This window comes from Anabrus simplex, chromosome 4 (assembly GCF_040414725.1).
Source record: "Anabrus simplex isolate iqAnaSimp1 chromosome 4, ASM4041472v1, whole genome shotgun sequence".
NCBI classification, from domain to species: domain Eukaryota; kingdom Metazoa; phylum Arthropoda; class Insecta; order Orthoptera; family Tettigoniidae; genus Anabrus; species Anabrus simplex.
In genome coordinates, this window is record NC_090268.1 from 366,623,077 (window position 1) to 366,641,115 (window position 18,039).

General features: G+C 39.6%; 1 protein-coding gene across 1 annotated transcript in view; it reads right to left on the reverse strand.

The window, feature by feature from the left end:
* LOC136872005 (uncharacterized) overlaps positions 1–17,726 on the reverse strand; it is a 340,785-nt gene extending 323,059 nt beyond the window's left edge. Inside the window, exons 1-2 of the mRNA XM_068227412.1 lie at positions 17,629–17,726; positions 16,972–17,075 (exon numbers count right to left, since the gene is read on the reverse strand). Coding sequence (XP_068083513.1) covers positions 16,972–17,075; positions 17,629–17,726 — 202 coding nt within the window. The remainder of the gene's footprint in view (positions 1–16,971; positions 17,076–17,628) is intronic.
* Positions 17,727–18,039: the final 313 nt, after the last annotated feature.

The window sequence follows — 18,039 nt, forward strand, 5'->3', positions numbered from 1 at the left end:
ATTTTGCACCCTTCGATAGAAGTGATGAACACTTGAAAAATATATCAAAGTGCATTCAGCATTTTTTTTTAAATCCACAGTTCTAGCTTTTGAGGCAAGCAACTCAATGTTGAAAATATTCTAGGGATATGAACTACGAATTTTAGATAAATAAAACATAGTTAAGTATGAAAATATGCTCTTTAGTTATTCCTAAAAATTACAATCCTTTCCTTAATCATCGTTATCCGGTCGATTACATTAGCAGTTTGCCTTTTTCTACCACTACGAGCGCTAATGTGAGTCAATGCACAGTTTCACTTATACACCACTACGAGCGCTAATGAGAGTCAATGCACAGTTTCACTTATACACCACTACGAGCGCTAATGAGAGTCAATGCACAGTTTCACTTATACACCACTACGAGCACTAATGAGAGTCAATGCACAGTTTCACTTATACACCACTACGAGCGCTAATGTGAGTCAATGCACAGTTTCACTTATACACCACTACGAGCGCTAATGAGAGTCAATGCACAGTTTCACTTAAGCCCTTATTACTACATTCCATGTGGACTTTTTCAAAAAATTAAAAACCGCCTGAGGGTATTGAACGAGGAACATATTACAGAAATAATTAAGTAAATAAGTTAATTTGGCTAAGATTTGAATCAAACAGAAGACGAGTAGAGAAACAAGCGATTTTAGGCTGTTTTTCCAGAACTGCATTTAGGCCGGAAGTGATTTGCGAAATGTGTTGTTTAGTTTGATTGAGCCATCCAAGACTCACAATTTGAAAACCTTCCGGGCCCTTTAGCCCTTCAACTGTCGGCACAATGGAGGAAATTGCTTAATTTTTGCGTTTTATTCGTAGTATGATGACCACCGAGCTCGACAGCTGCAGTCGCTAAATTGCGACCAGTATCCAGTATTCGGGAGATAGTGGGTTCGAATCCCACTGTCGGCAGCCCTAAAGACTGTTTTCGGTGATTTCCCATTTTCACACCAAGCAAATGCTGGTGCTGTACCTAATTAAGGCCACGGCCGCTTCCTTTCCACTCCAAGCCCTTCCCTATCCCATCGTCGCCATAAGACCTGTCTCTGTCGGTGCGACGTCAAGCAACTTGCCAAAGTATGATGACCCCTACTTTATCTTCTAAGAAATGGTTTCACTATTAAAATAATAATGTTGGAACACGTTAGCTTCTGCTGATTTGTTGACAGAAGTTGTATTTCAATAATTTCAGAAAGAAGAGCGAAGGCGTTTAGAGTATCCATCAACTTATAAATCATTGTGAGCGGGCATATAAGATACCCCCAAGATCGGCATCAAAAACTTCCAAGTAGGAAGCCACAAAATGTGAGGTCTCGAAACAACACGTGTGCTGGTAGAGTTCCCAAGGTACGGGTGTAAGGAAATTAAATTTTAAGATCGAAGTGAGGCAACAATCAGGAAAGACAAACTCTCTTCATCAGTGCACATGTGCAGGACGCTGAATTGCGTTGCACTCTACACAGCCAATAGACGGCAAGAGATATCAAGCACAACTGCCATTGTTAGCAAGAAGCGTGTTATCGGTGGTCCGCGAGAGAAATCGTTGACTGATTGTTTGCTTAAGGCTGAGAGGCTAAAAATATTATTTTTCAGCTTCTTCTTAGCGGACTGAGATAAAATCATGTATAAGGAAATTCTGGATACCTCTACTTTAATAATGGCAATGCTTATGAAAAATAGATCAGCAGTTATTTAGTTTAAGTAATGCAGGCAGACACTGCATTCTTATTATACTGTATTAGTAAGATGATGTTGATAATAATAATAACATGAATAATAATAATATTAATAATAACCATAATAGTAACTGTGCTTGTAAATTCCTTGCCCTTTGAAATAAACAAAAGAATATTATCCTTACTATCATGTCATGTGGTGTCTACCTCTGAACTTTGCAAGAAGTTCTAGGTTGCCGCCCAGCAAAAATGTATGTTGGTACCTACTAGCTTCACCAGCTCGCTTCCACGCCAGCAGAAAAAGAAGACTGTTTATGACTCGAGACCGAGCGACGGCACTAGAAGGCAGGGCGATATCGGGTACAGCCAAGTAAAATGAACTTTTACAACCTTAGATATTCGGCAAACTCAACTCATCCCTGTTGGTGAGGGTGATATTAATTCTAAGACAAAAAGTTAGGATGTAAAGTTTTAGAATGACATTTTTTAGAGTTATTGTGGTTCTCTGAGCTAGGGACCTTTAAAATTTCAAATTTAACTGTTAGGGGTAGGCCACCATGTTATATGGATCTAAGGTATACACACCTGTTAATTGTGTGTCGCGGGGATATTTCGAGAATATTTTCCTGAGAATTCTATTTTGCACATAGAAATCCACCGTTTCTTCATAAATTCGTTTTCTTTTCCACGTAGGCCTCTGCTGGCTTGTTTTTATTGGTCTCGAATCTAATAGTGTGATCACCGATAACGCCTCTAACGGGGCGACTTAAGTAGTAATTTAAATGCGTCAGTTGCTGCCATTGTTGTACAGACGATGTACTTCTTCAAATGCATTATAACATTACCCACATGCGCTGTCTGGGATTCAAACCATGGTTACTTTTGTGAGCAGTCAGTGACAATGTCACTCGCCCATCAGCCTTTCGTAAGAAGAAACTAAAATGGGTAAAATCCAGATGGTTCTCAATTTCGGAGCGGGTTTGGTGATCATTACTGTCTCCAGCATTGATTCCTCTAACTTGTGCCAGGCACCTCACGTTTACTATACGACGTCGCGTTTCCTTCCGATCCCGATGGTATTAGGTTTGCAAGACCTAGGATGTTTTAAATGTTCACGCCCCTTCTTGGAGCTTCTGTTCCTTTTGCCAGTGGTCTCATCTTCAGGGAATTCGACCTCTTCCCTTTTCTCTTCTGTTTAGTGTTAAGAGAGAATGGCTGCCCAGTTTCTCCTAACAGAATAATCACCACCACAACAACTCGATTACCACGCTCCATCCACTAATTTCATTTAATTACTCCAGGGCCTACACAAACCAAGAGTTACTGTGTGAATCATTTACGTCATTAGCAAAAGTTCCATTCCACGACTGAAGAGGAAAAGAATCCAGACAAGCAACTCAATGTTGAGAACATCCTAGGGATATGAGCTACGAATTTTAGGTAAATATAGTTAACAATGAGAATATATTCTTTATTTATTCCTAAAAGTTACAATCCTTTTCTTAATCATCGTAATCCGGTTGATTAGATTAGCAGTTTGCCTTTTTCTACCACTACGAGCGCTAATGTGAGTCACTGAATTGCTTCACTTAAACACCACTACGAGCGCTAATGTGAGTCACTAAATTGCTTCACTTAAACACCACTACGAGCGCTAATGTGAGTCACTGCATTGTTTCATTCAAACACCACTACGAGCGCTAATGTGAGTCACTGCATTGTTTCATTCAAACACCACTACGAGCGCTAATGTTAGTCACTGCATTGTTTCATCCAAACACCACTACGGGCGCTAATGTTAGTCACTGTATTGTTTCATTCAAACACCACTACGAGCGCTAATGTTAGTCACTGCATTGTTTCATCCAAACACCACTACGAGCGCTAATGTGAGTCACTGCATTGTTTCATTCAAACACCACTACGAGCGCTAATGTTAGTCACTGCATTGTTTCATCCAAACACCACTACGGGCGCTAATGTTAGTCACTGTATTGTTTCATTCAAACACCACTACGGGCGCTAATGTGAGTCACTGCATTGTTTCATTCAAACACCACTACGAGCGCTAATGTTAGTCACTGTATTGTTTCATTCAAACACCACTACGAGCGCTAATGTTAGTCACTGCATTGTTTCATCCAAACACCGCTACGGGCGCTAATGTTAGTCACTGCATTGTTTCATCCAAACACCACTACGGGCGCTAATGTTAGTCACTGTGTTGGTTCATCCAAACACCACTACGAGCGCTAATGTGAGTCAATGCAGGGTTTCACTTAAACCCTTATAACTAAATTCGGTGTGGACATTATCAAAAATAAAAATATGCCTGAGGGTCTTGAACCGAGGAGCATATTACACGAAGGATTATGTAAATAAGTTAATTTGGCTAGGATTTGAATCAAGAAAACGACTAAAGAAACAAGCGCTTTAAGGCTGTTTTTCTGGAATTGCATGTAGACCGAAGGTAATTTTCGAAATTTGTATTTTTAGTTTGACAGAGACATCCAAGATTCGGGCCCTTTAGTCATTCAAACTTCATCACAATTGAGGAAATCGCTTAATTTTACATTTTTCGTATTATGGGGGCCCCTACTTTGTCTACTGAGAAATGTTTTCAACATGAAAGTAGAGAGATTGGACCTAGAACTGCGCCGAATATAGGACTGGACGTGGAAGCTAGGAAGAAGTCATTAACTGGACTAGGAAGAGGGACAGAATAATACATTACATCGTGTCTACTGTACGTTGGCTCTTGAAAATATCACGAGTCTGTCTCTGAAATTAGCTCCATTATTGGGAGAGCACGGACAAGTGGCATTGTAGATTAACGTAGAATGGAGTGAAGAGGGAAGGGTCGTGCACTGTACAGGTTCAGTTGAATTAGAATACATTTTCGGTCTCGTTAGAGTTAACAACACTCAACAGTTTTAATTTACAGTAATACTACTGTCAATTAGTTGGTTAGTGGACTGGCGCCTACAGTTTAGGCTACACTGTGTACACCTGTGTACTACGGTCAATAAGTTCGTGGACAGTTCAAGGATCACATAGCCTTTTGTCCTGCCTTTTCGCGACGATTTCGGCTTCATAATCTCAAACGTTTCGCTAGTGGATTTGCGTATTTTTTTTGCAAAACTTGAAAGTCTCCTGTTGCTAAAACTACGACATTCTCAATTTCCGCCTCTCACATTCAACCATCCTTCAGAACAGAGCTAGTGGTTATTACGTCGCACCGACATAGATAGGTCTTATGGCGACGATGTAATAGGAAAAGCCTAGGAGTTGGAAGGAAGCGGCGGCGGTCTTAATTAAGGTACAGCTCCATCATTTGCCTGGTGTGAAAAAGGGAAACCACGGAAAACCATCTTCAGGGCTGCCAACAGTGGGGTTCGAACCCACTATCTCCCGGATGCAAGCTCACAGCCGCGCGCCTCTAAGCGCCAGGCCAACTCGCCCGGTCTTCACAACAGAGATCATGGTTCTGTTTATTTATTTATTTATTTATTTATTTATTTATTTATTTATTTATTTATTTATTTATTTATTTATTTGTGTCTTTATTAAGTGGCGAAGTTAGGGCTCTTGACCCTCTCGTACACTTAACGACATACAATTTTACTTTTTATTTTTACAGTATTAATCTAAAATATTATTGTAATCAATTACTGTTATTGAGATATGTAAGTCTGATAAGGAATTACAACAATACAATTAATTAAGGTTACTACTGATGAAAAATTATAGGATAAATAGAGTGGATAATAACAAAAAATATCAACTTATAACCTAAAGAATATATCTACAATTAGCTTAAAGCAAAACTTATTCAAATATAAAGCTAAAATAAATTAACTGAATATTAGTTACAATCCGAGTATAGTAAAATCGATGTTACTATGTAGTCTATTTCTACGAACTCTCTATAGCCTTAAATGTGAGTAGTAAGAACGGAAATGGGATAGCCTAAGAACTTAAATCTAGTACGTAATTTTTGGTTTCATTCACACGTCATTCACTCTTACATTCATTCGAGTCAACTATATGTACTCTGGAGGAATTTACGGTAGGCTGTTTTAAATGTCCTAGACGAGCAAGACTTTTTAATATCTTACGGGATCGTATTCCATAACCTCGAAGCAGAGACCACTTACACTGTAAGCACGCAGCTGCTTCTTGGTGGGACTAGCTAAGAACTGTCACGGCACCATTCTGTAGTGCAAAAAAACAAGAGACTATGGTGGTGCTATACAGAGAATTACTAGGTAAGATGGCGAATGAGATAGTTTGCCATTGCTTTCCTCTCTGACCCGGGCCGATGACCTTCGATGTTAGGCCCCTTAAAACAACAAGCATCAAGCAACCTCTCTGACCTACAACTAGTTTCGCACACAACTAACTCTATGAGTACCAGTTTTCTAACTATACACACGCACTAGAGTTCTCTGAATGTCATAAGTCAACACCACTCATACATCAGCAGCTTCCATGAGACTGAGACTTTGATGAAAGTCACATTTGCTCTGGACTGCACCGAGATGCGATAATACTACTTCCACCAATAAACAGATAGATGCATGATTTATTTTAACATAAATAACATAAAAAATATTAAAATATTAAAAACATAGCCTGAAACAAGTTACTATGCTATATTACTGTACATAAAATGTACATTATACTACACAATATAAAATGAATAAACATTTTGCTTCCTAAGTACAATAATATAATACCTACGAAGAACTTCAAATATAATAATAATAATAATAATAATAATAATAATAATAATAATAATAATAATAATAATAATAATAATAATGAAGAACCCACAGAAGAATTGACTTGGTTATTTGCTTAACGTCTTGGGAGAATTCGCTGCTGCTACTACTACTGCTACTACTACTGCTACTACTAATTACTATTAGAACCACAGCTCAACAAAGTCCGCACATCTGTTTTGACTGGATTCACGGCCATTGTGGAATATCTGGAAACGAGAAAGCTGATCTTCTGGCGAAAGCAGCGGCTACATCTAATTTGGAAATTTCTTACGACAAAACGTCACCTAGCTACGCTAAAAAAAATCATAAAGAAGCACGTAATCCATCAATGGAACGACATTTGGACTTCTTCCACTAGAGGCCAAATCACCAGAGAAATATTCTTCCCTGAGGTTTTGAACCGCCTGCAAAGTAACGTGTTGGTGCCAAGCTTTGAAATTACTCAATTTTTGACTGGTCATGGCAAATTTGGTTATTACTTTCATCGATTCAGAATCAATCGTCCTGATGGCTACGCGTGTGTTTGCGGATCCTCACAAACAGTGGACTACCTACTATTTGAATGTGCTGCATTTGAAAGAAGAAGGCATGACTTGAACTCTCATTTGAATTATTGCAACACTGCATTATCAAAACCCCTGTATCATTTGTTTAAGAAGCCGTGCTGTTAGAAATATTTTATTAACTTCATCCATTTCATTTTCCGTCGATTAGATACTTGAATTCATTTTCATTGTAAAAGTGAATATGTATTTTAACTACAACCCTAGAATACTATGTAAAATAGGGCTCCAAACTGCTTTGGATATTCAGTAATAATAATAAGTTTGACACAAATGCAATAGATTATGTAACCTCACTTAACAACTAAACACCGTGGCTTAACGAACTTCGAAAGGATCTCAAAAACGCAAACATAAGTTCAATAGACACAAAGTAAAGTATTGGGGGGGGGGGGGCTACATCAGAGCAACCACAACCAAAACATTACATACCAAAGTGGTCGGATGAACGTAAACAAGCCTTCTCGGAAAGAATGAAAGCCTACAGTGTTGAAACAAAATGAAAAACCCACAGAAGAATTGACTTGGTTATTTGCTTAACGTCTTGGGAGAATTCGCTGCTACTACTACTACTACTAATAATAATATAGATAAACTTACTATTATTTAGAATTTAACATTCAATTCCAGAAATTTCTCACACTGACCAAACTTTGAGTTTTCATCTTATGACTGTGGGTGAAAATCATTACAAAATACGGATCGGGATAAGGATTACTATACAGGATATCACAGCTGAGTACCACTATTGCTTTAACAGTGACGATGGATGATATGACGGTTACAATAATAATAATAATAATAATAATAATAATAATAATAATAATAATAATAATAATAATAATAATAATAATAGTTCGTGTGGCTATTTCTAGCCGAGTGCAGCCCTTGTAAGGCAGACCCTCCGACGAGGGTGGGCGGCATCTGCCATGTGTAGGTAACTGCGTGTAATTGTGGTGGAGGATAGTGTTATGTGTGGTGTGTGAGTTGCAGGGATGTTGGGGACAGCACAAACACCCAGCCCCCGGGCCATTGGAATTAACAAATGAAGGTTAAAATCCCCGACCCGGCCGGGAATCGAACCCGGGACCCTCTGAACCGAAGGTCAGTACGCTGATCATTCAGCCAACGAGTCATAATAATAATAATAACTGTCGTACTACGAACTCGTCTCATGGAGATATTTTGAGCACCATATTTTAAATCTTCTGTGCTTTGATATTCCTCTGACCTCCTGCGGAAGGAAGTTCCATGAAACAGGCGGAAATATACTGTTAATAGTTGTAAATAAGAATTTGTCAATTTATTTTAAAATTAATATTCGGAGGTCTGAAGATGATTACTTCACAGCAAAAACATGTAAATACTTTCATCTACCTGTATAAAGTAAAAACTGTTGCGTATATCATTTAATAAGGACTTTTTTTCTGCTGGACTGAGTGGCTCAGACGGTTGAGGCGCTGGCCTTCTGAACCCAACTTGGCAGGTTTAATTTCGGTTCACTGCGCGGGAATTTGAAGGTGCTCGAATACGTCAACATCGTGTCGGCAGATTTTCTGGAACTTAAAAGAACTCTTTCGCGACTTAATTCCGGCGCCTTGGCACCTCTGAAAACCGTAAAAGTAGTTAATGGGACGTAAAGCCAATAACATTATTGTGTTACTGCTTTTCTTCGCGTTACATTACAGTCATGTGCTATTTCCTTTATTTGTCATGTTCTTTCATGTGTTTCATTTCAGTGTGTTATTCATTACTTAAAGAATCTCTTTTATTGATCCGATATGTTGTATATACCTATCTACAGAGTGAAGCTCCTTATAACTTGTTTTACACTGATGGGGTCATGCTTGCCACCACCATACATGTGCCCTGTAGATTATGGGGTTCAACCTAAATTATTATTATTATTATTATTATTATTATTATTATTATTATTATTATTATTATTATTATTATTTCGTTTCACCCTCTTCGGGGTACGTTGAATCAAACCATATCGTTTCACGACGATAGAGATATTATTTAACGCATCAGAAACGCTGTACCGGGAGTCGAAACTGGTAAGGCGCGAAAAGTAGCTTGGAGCTCGAAGGGAGCAAGGCAAGGGGAAAGGATGCAACGACTCGAATACTGTCTAGGGATTCACAGATATCATACTTATAAGAAATAAAAAAAAAGGCTGCACGAAGCAGGCCTGGTAAGGTATAAAAATATGACGATAATTACTCCTGTGAACAAATTTAGGCAAAGTTAAAGTAATAGAAAATTTTGTAGTAATTTTCTGTGTCCTTCGAGCTGATCCGATGTGCTAAGTGTAATTGCCTTTCTTAGTATGATTTGAGTGGGATGTGCGAGGGAACCAAGCTTTCGTTTGCACAAAGGAGACGTGCTTGTATCATAGGGTTTCCCCGCGTGTGGCGTCTCTGTCAAGAACATATAAAATAGCATTGAGAGGAGATGGGATTCATTCATTGGAAGACAGACGATGCGGTAGGATGCGTCATGAGCTTGTAGCAATCACACAAAGCCAGTGTTATAATATATAGTGTTGGCCAGGTTTTATTATTCGTAGCCTGGAGAAGTAGCAATTACACGAAGCTAGGAAGTAATATTTTAAAAAACTTTGATCGAAAAATCAGCGCACAGATGCATGCTACAATTTTTAACAAATACCTTCTACTTATGACTAGGAGCTCTATGGGACGAACTATAAGCCTGGACGGGAGACTTGTCCTATGGTTTCTTCAGTCCTAACCACAATATGCTAAACTAGGAGTGACAGGAGTGCGCAAATTGGCATCTTAATTGTGTGCGTAAAATTGTAGTTATTGGCGGTACGGGAATCTACGACAAGAGCTGATTAAGCACGAGACCTTCCTACAAACCAACGCTCAACCATACGGCAGCGCGATGGACCATTCCATGGAACTGAACCGAGGACCAGCAGTCCAAGGCGACACTAGCGGTTGGGCTAAATCCATACAGAGCCCAGCATTGAGGAGCCGTGATGTTGCAATATAACAGATAAGTTTGAACAGATTTTTCTTTTAACATGAGAGAGGCACAATTTTGCTTCGCATATTTCTCTTTGTAAATAAGCGTTCATTGTGCCTTAATGGCTATCATTTAAATATGTTTAGGACTAATGTATGTGCTCTCTGAGTTATTAGCTTTGAATCATTGTGTACGGTTACGAGGGTGTTAGGATTAAATTCGGATTGTTCTATAGTAATGTAGTGTTATTCTTATTGGGATTAATTTATGGAAGCTTGAGGAGCTTTTTTTGCTAGTGGCTTTACGTCGCACCGACACAGATAGGTTTTGTAGCGACACTTGAGGAGATAGGATCATTGTAAATTAAAGGACGGAGGTGCCTTATAAAAATAGAATGGGGAGACTGGAGAGCCAGGTGATCTAAAGAATAGGAATTGCATGTTATGTTAATGTGCACGAGTTTTTCGGATTTGGAGAAGAAATACCAACGCTGCACTAGAAAGGGTTTTCGAAATAATTCCGGCAAGCTAACACATGGCTATGCACGTGGCATGAACCGCGGTCCGTTACATGAAGAAAATATATTTACTGAGTATATTTAGGATATTCTGGATGGCCTGAAGTGAAGCCAAGCATGTAGGTCTGTGAATTACTAGTCTGATTGTGAGGAAAACGATTCCAGACCAGAGTGATATGCTATTATGTGTTATTGAGAGGCCATACGCTCCCGCAGCCTGTCCCTAGTGAATGGATGAGACTTGGCTCAGCTGAGTGCTGCCTGGTACTGTCAGGCGGAAAGGGGACCCATTAGTCGTGTGACGATAAGCAGATGTGAAATAGGCTTTGCCGTGTAGCTATGTGTATCTGCAGACAGATGTGTGTTATTGTTTGAAACAGTGAGGGTAAGACGGCCTTGCCAGTCCCCCAGTCAATGTAAGGTCAATGAACGTCGCTGCAGAAGACGACTCAGAGATGCGATAACATCACCAATCCCTCAAGACCAGTGTGTATTTTGTGTGTTTGTTTCAGATCCAGTGAAATATTTGTGATTTGTGTATTGTTGTGCTTTGTTGTGTCCAATGTTCGTATTTATAATTTTTTTAAATTGCTAAAGGGGAAAGCTCGTATGCATTTTAGGGGTTGAGAGGTTCAATCCTCATCTTTGATTATGAGATGGGGCTCATATTAGTTTCAGTGTCATTTTGGGGGTATCAGAAAGTCCTAAACTAAGCATTTTTGTGGATTATGTGTCCCAAATTAAATGGGAATATTTTAATCTTAGTTCTTTTATAAACGCGAAGTTTTCTGCTGCTTACCCCATGTACCAGGACGTTTAAGTACAGCGCAGCTAGACGAGCCTGTTCAAACTTATCTAAATAGACAGTGCAGTGTTTATGTAACCGCCCCCACTGATTCCAAGATTAATGATTTTTGACTTGTTTAGACAGATTAGGTCCTGTTGCCACTTGATGGCTAACAACACTAACTTTAATATAAATTGAGTCGAGTTATCTAAGGGAATTTATTTTTCTTATCCATGTTTTATGTTTTAGCATATTAAAACATTTCTTGCAAATTTTAGTCCTCATTCACTCACACAAATGCAATTCCAGTCCTACTTGCATCTTTAAGAGATCTTATTTGCCGGTTCTTGGAGATCAAATTACGGACATTCCACGGGCGATGCCGCTGAAATAGCCAGGTCAAAAGAGGACAGGAAATACGGTAAATTGTGGCTTATTACGTGATGTCCCCTTTCGTTTTTAGTTCTTTATTTGTTTGCCGACCCAGTAAGGTACACTATCTACAGAGTGAAGCTCCTTAGAACTTGTTTTATACCGATGGGGTCATGCTTGCCTGCACCATACATGTGTCCCTGTAGGTAATGGGGTTAAATAATAATAATAATAATAATAATAATAATAATAATAATAATAATAATAATAATAATAATAATAATAATAATAATAATAATAATAATTTTTTCGTTTCACCCTCTTTGGGGTACGTTGAATCAATCATTTCTCTGCGTGTTGTTCTTTTCTTAGTGCTCAGTATTTCTTCATTCTATTTGATCTTCGTTCCCTCTTGTCTTCCGAGATAATACGTTTGAATTTTAATGTAGATTTTGTCTTGGAAACTTAATTTTTCGTCTTTAGTTATTAATTTAGCTGTGAGATCGAACAGTGAAATTTTCTGTAATTTTAAATTCTACTAGGTCTTGTTCAATTTTTTGAACAAGTTGGGTTTTGTTTTGATGTTACGGAAGAAGTCAAAGATTTCTTTGGTTAATCTATTATAATTCATTCTGAGAAGATGACCGTAAAAACTGACCCTTTTTCCGCACGGTATCTGACAGTTTTTCAATTTTCTTGTAGAGTACCGGTATTTCATTCTTCATTGATATTAACTAATTATCCTGAAATATTGGTCCCATAATCTTTCTTAAAATTTTCCTTTCTTTTAGCCCGAGTTGTTTCATTATTATTATTATTATTATTATTATTATTATTATTATTATTATTATTATTATTATTATTATTGAAGCTGTGAAATAAAATTCAGAACTTAAGTTAGGCCTACATAGTAAGATGAAAAATCGTTGGCTGTACAGAAACAAAATGCTGTTGCCAAAACTGTAATGTTGCAAAGGACGATAATTGTGTTTTAATGAAACAGCATCTGCAGGAGTGTGGTGGGGGATGATGTTATACTGTTGGGAGCACATTGAGACCTGCTATGTACAGGGTGGTTAAACACCTCCTTACATCTCTTGAAATAAGCGTGAGCACACATCGTATCTAGTGGTAGAACTCTCTACATGCCAGCAATAATATCTTCGCCACTGTCATGTGTGGTGTGAACAGCTAAACGCAACACTTGATTGTGGTGTATCCAATCGTTGGAATTGGTGGACACAGGTATCATTACTACTACTACTATTAATAAAAGTTTTCATTCCGTCCCTGAAGGGGACGGCGGGCCTCCTAGACGCTATCGCCATTTCTCAGGTCATGGAGGTTTGACAAGGCGAAGGAGATATTGGGAGAAGGTGAAAGGGTTGAGGGCCATGTATTATCCTAAGAACTGTCCCGGCATTCACCTTAGTGCAGGAGAATGGGAAATCACAGAAAACCATTCGTAGGAAAGCCGACAGTGGGGACGAGCCATTCTTTGCCTCCCGAATACATATGCGTAGAGACACGGAAGAGCCGTGGCTACCCCTTTTCTGCTCGGTTGGTCGGACGGAATGCAGAACTGTTGGACCAAACGCCCAATGTTTAGTAGCTTCTGTGTGGGTTCACGAATGGACAACAATGGATGGTGGTGAACCAAGTTGTAGGAAGTGGTTGACACGGCTTCACCACTAAGGAACGTTTAGTAGCCTCTCTGGATTCACGAACGGGCAACAGTGTATGGTGGTGTATCCAGTTGTTGGGAGTGGTGGACAAAGGCAGCTTCAGCACTGAGAAACTTTTAGTGGCATCTGTGGGTTCTCGAAAGAACAGCAATGGATGGGGGTGTATCCAGTTGTTGGAAGTGGCGGGCAAAGGTAGCTTCAGCACTGAGAAACTTTTAGTGGCATCTCTGGGTTCTTGAACGAACAGCAATGGATGGGGGGTGTATCAAGTTGTTGGAAGTGGCCGGCAAAATTAACTTCACCACCTGACGTGGGCTCACCATTAGACTCGGTTAATGGAATACGAAGGAATATATTGTGATTGGATTTGCTGTCCAGTTCGGCATCCATTACTAACGTGTGAATACAAGGCAGGAAGAAAGATGTTGTAGCCTGGTTTTCAAGACTATCCCAGCGAGTAGAAGCGATAAACCTGCCGAAAATAGAGGAAGTGTTCTAGATTCACTGAAAAATGGAAGAGTGACGGCTCGTTCATTGAGGTGTCCATTAATCTTTCACCATTGAAGTCAACACGTACTGTAAATGTCCTGCCCAGTTAGGCGTATCAAAGCAAAGGAAATGCATCTCCAAACAGGTCATGAAGCCTCTTGGAGGAGAAAGGTAAAAAATTCCACTATTAAAAGCCTCGACATTTACTGGGATAAAGTGGATAGATCTGTATGTCCTCAGGAATTCCTGGTACTTATTTCCAGCGAAAGTTGGGTGATCCCCAGGGACAAGTGTCTCTCCAGACGTGGAAGTACCGTTTCTGAATATCTTGACATTCTCACGGGAGACGTAAACAACGTCATTCTGGGAGAACAAGGACGCTATAACCACCTAGGCTAGGTAGCCTCTGCATTAAAGACAGCAATGCTCAAACATATCAACGAAAGCCTGAGCATGAATCACATCAACGAGTTGGATGTCACAGACATGGACTGGCATTTAGAAGTTTACAGCGTTCTGTGGCAACTGTTTTCACGAACTCCAGAACAGAAATCCAGATTTTTCCTGCTGATCGCGCTACTTGTAGAAATTCTGGTAAGCGAAACACATCTTTTCGGGCAAAATAAAGACCACATTTTCACCAGGAAATGCAGAATATCCTACCCCATGGCATGATCCTGACGAGCATTGGGTAAGAATATATTTGGACGTTATTCATTTAATAAACATGTTAACGGTGTCACTTATCTCGACGTAATGAGCAAATGCTTGCTGCTATATCTCTTCATTGACGTCCAAGAAGCCCCGACCCTACCGCTCCTGACAACGCACTTAAGGGGTTTCATAAAGAAATGTGAAACGACGCTTTAACTTTCATATGAGATGCTCGTTGTGAGTGACTTGTACGTACAATCTCGACGTTAAGGGGTATATGAAGAGTCGGATTCAACTAGCCTGAACTTGAAAAGTGAACCAAATAGTGAGTGTGACAACAATATACGAAAGCTTAAGAAAATTATGTGCAGTTATCAAAGTGTGGCGAGCTGAAGGAGTGAATCTGGGTGAATTTAATTGCAGGTTAGTGACTGCTTATGACCAGAACTTCTCTATGAAGGGCAAAAACTCCCACATAAAATCAGACAAATGATTAGATGCGTAAGTGCGTAAGTAACTTTCATCTCTTTGGTCCACTGGAATACTCTTTTTCCGAAAAGGGAACCGAAGACCTACATGTTTTTGCGAACTATACCTATGCATTACTTTTCCAACCTTGGACACAATGGGAAACGCGGGTAAATACACTCATTAACGGACATAAGCGCACCAAGTAGAAGTCAATGTATTGAAATGAAATGTTGTTAGTTTGATGGCACAGACACAAGAAAGAATCCGAACAAAGTCACGCCCAATTGTGCTGCAGGAAGCTCATCTTTTGTACGTCGTCGAATGATCTGATACGATTGGGCATATAATTAATCTTCTACCGTGTATTATCCTACGTCAGGTTTGCTCATAGTGGGCACAAACCGTGCTCCAAATCATGATCACCTCAATGTGGCGGAAGTTGACATCTCATATGGTTTCACAAATAGTAGGTGGACGACAAAATTTGTCGAGTCAAGGAAATACTAGATAATCATTAGAGCAAGGAATTTTAAGTGCTGCACCTTAATTATTTTCTCGTTATTAAAATGCCTAAATAAGTTCATCTTGTAAAGAAACCATAAAATGAACACCCTTAACTGTGTTTTGGTTGCACGTTTTTGCACATTTTCTCAATAAAAGCACCTTTTCACACTTGTTTACTACCTTTTATGGGATCATTTGCCGCATTTTATTCCTGAAGAAATTAAACAAAAAAACCGAACGTTTCGTCTGTAAAGCTTGGTTCTATGCACTTTCTCAATTCGCCGCTAGGATCGTAGGTTCCTGCACTACTATACTGCACTAGTCGGGAACTTACGTATGAACCTGGTGATTGTTGAACTATTAGCTTTCTGTTTTTGGACATTAATAACATTATTTGCCGCGACTTGTTTTAGACAGATTTGTAATACATGATAACATGACTGAATTTTGTGACCTTATGTATGATGTAAAATTAGTTTTGGTGATGTTTGTATGACTATTTACTGTTAAAATTTGCACCTTTTGTACCTTTTTCGACTAAAGCACCTTTTTTGCACTTATAAACCAAAATTTTGCACCTAAAATTCTTAGCTGTAATTATGACGTAAACACTCTTGAGAAACTAGATTGTGTGTGTGGGTGAGTGATTTCTTGTTGGAAAACTGCTCCTGAGTACTCAGCATATGGGACTGCAACAACGTATCGCTGTCCATAACCATTGATTACTGCTAGTGACAAACGATGATGATATGCAATAGGTTCCCAAACTACCTTGTCAGTAGGAAAGGGAGGTAGTGATACGTGATTCTGGGGCTGTAGCACTCACCCACGGTCCTCCAAATTCGAGCACAATGGTAATCTGATTTAGAAGACGAGAGCGTGACTCGTCTCCAAAAACAATTCCCCACCAGTGAAGAGAATTTCATATTGGTCTCTACGATACCACTACAAAGTAAGGTGTGTTGTTGTGGTGTTCAATGCAGAAAATTGATCGAGTTCGCAGATATTTTGTGCAAGACATCTGGAGAAACCTCTGACAGAATAAAAATGCCCAATGCTACGCATATCAGAACGGTGTACAAGGAAGCTGCTCATTCAGTTTGTGCCTCCCTGACAGTTGGATGGTCCTACCACCTAATGACTGTTAGAGGTCGTCCAGAGTAGGTCGGCCATGTATAGGCATCTTGATGTGTCTACTGCTTCCAGCACGATCCAAATGTAGAACATAGGTTGTGTGTGAAAAGAGTTGTACTTTAGAAACTAACACATCGCGACAAATACAGAATTTTATATTGAATTTAACTGCCATATAATTTCATATTGAATTTAACTGCTATGCTATGGTTTATAATCGTAAATACATTATTAATCAGTCTGAAAAGGAGGAGTACGAACGATGTTTACTAATTACAATATAGAAAAATGCTTCTTACCTTCCATACAGGCGTATTTGACGTAGACAAGGCCTGGACCCCATGACTCCGCTGGTTTGTGATCCTGGATGAGTCGAAAGCTACAGACATTCTTCCCCGAACACCTGTAAAGAGAGATTAAATATAAGGAACCTGGGGTTATTAGAGGATTTACAGTTAATTAAAGCAATTGCTTAACACCCCTGCAGGTGCTTGGAATGTTAGGAGATGACAGAGGGTCTGAATGTTGCCCTTAAAATGTATTTTAATATACTAGTTATACATGTAGCCTTTGTAGCTCAGGCTACAGAAGTTTGTCCCCTCACCACTGCGTTCTGTGGTTCCAATCTCGGTCACTCCACGTGATATTTGTGCTTGGACAAAGAGGAGGACGGACAGGTTTTTCTCCGACTCCTCCGATTTTCCCTGTAATCGTTCATTCCAGCAACGGTCTGCAATATCATTATTTTCATCTGTGAGTCATTTATCATAACCCCAGAGGAGCACGACAGGTTTAGGCAGCCGGCATAATTCCTATCCTCGCCTCTAGATGGGGAGAGTGGGACTTCATTCATTCATTCATTTAATTCCTGACACGGTGGAATGACTGGGAACAGGCTGCGGATTTTTCGGTAATACATGTCTCTCACATTTAAGATTATTTAAATGACTGCCTGCCTGTTGTCATTTCTTGATGGATGCACTGTTTCTGGATCTATCTTTTGGCATAGACCAGAGTAAAATGTAGCTTCCACCCAAGGCCCAGTCTCATCCATGGCTCTGTCAATACCGATGCTGTTGGGGTATGGGTGATGTTGAGTAGTGATTTACAGCATGCTCGGAGCACGAGAAGTACGTCTGAGTGTTATGAAAGATGTTAATTCATAGGGTCGGTGTTTCTGCAATAGCACTTTCTGGGCCAGTGGGGAAAGCAACGGCAAACCACCTCACTCCTCATCTTGCCTAGTACGCTACATTTTGCCGCCACCGTCGGTTTTGGTGATGGTTTTCTCATGACCGCATAACCCCTGTTGGTGCTATTTGAGGATTGAACCAGGCGCTGGACTCATGACGTAACAGTAAGAAATG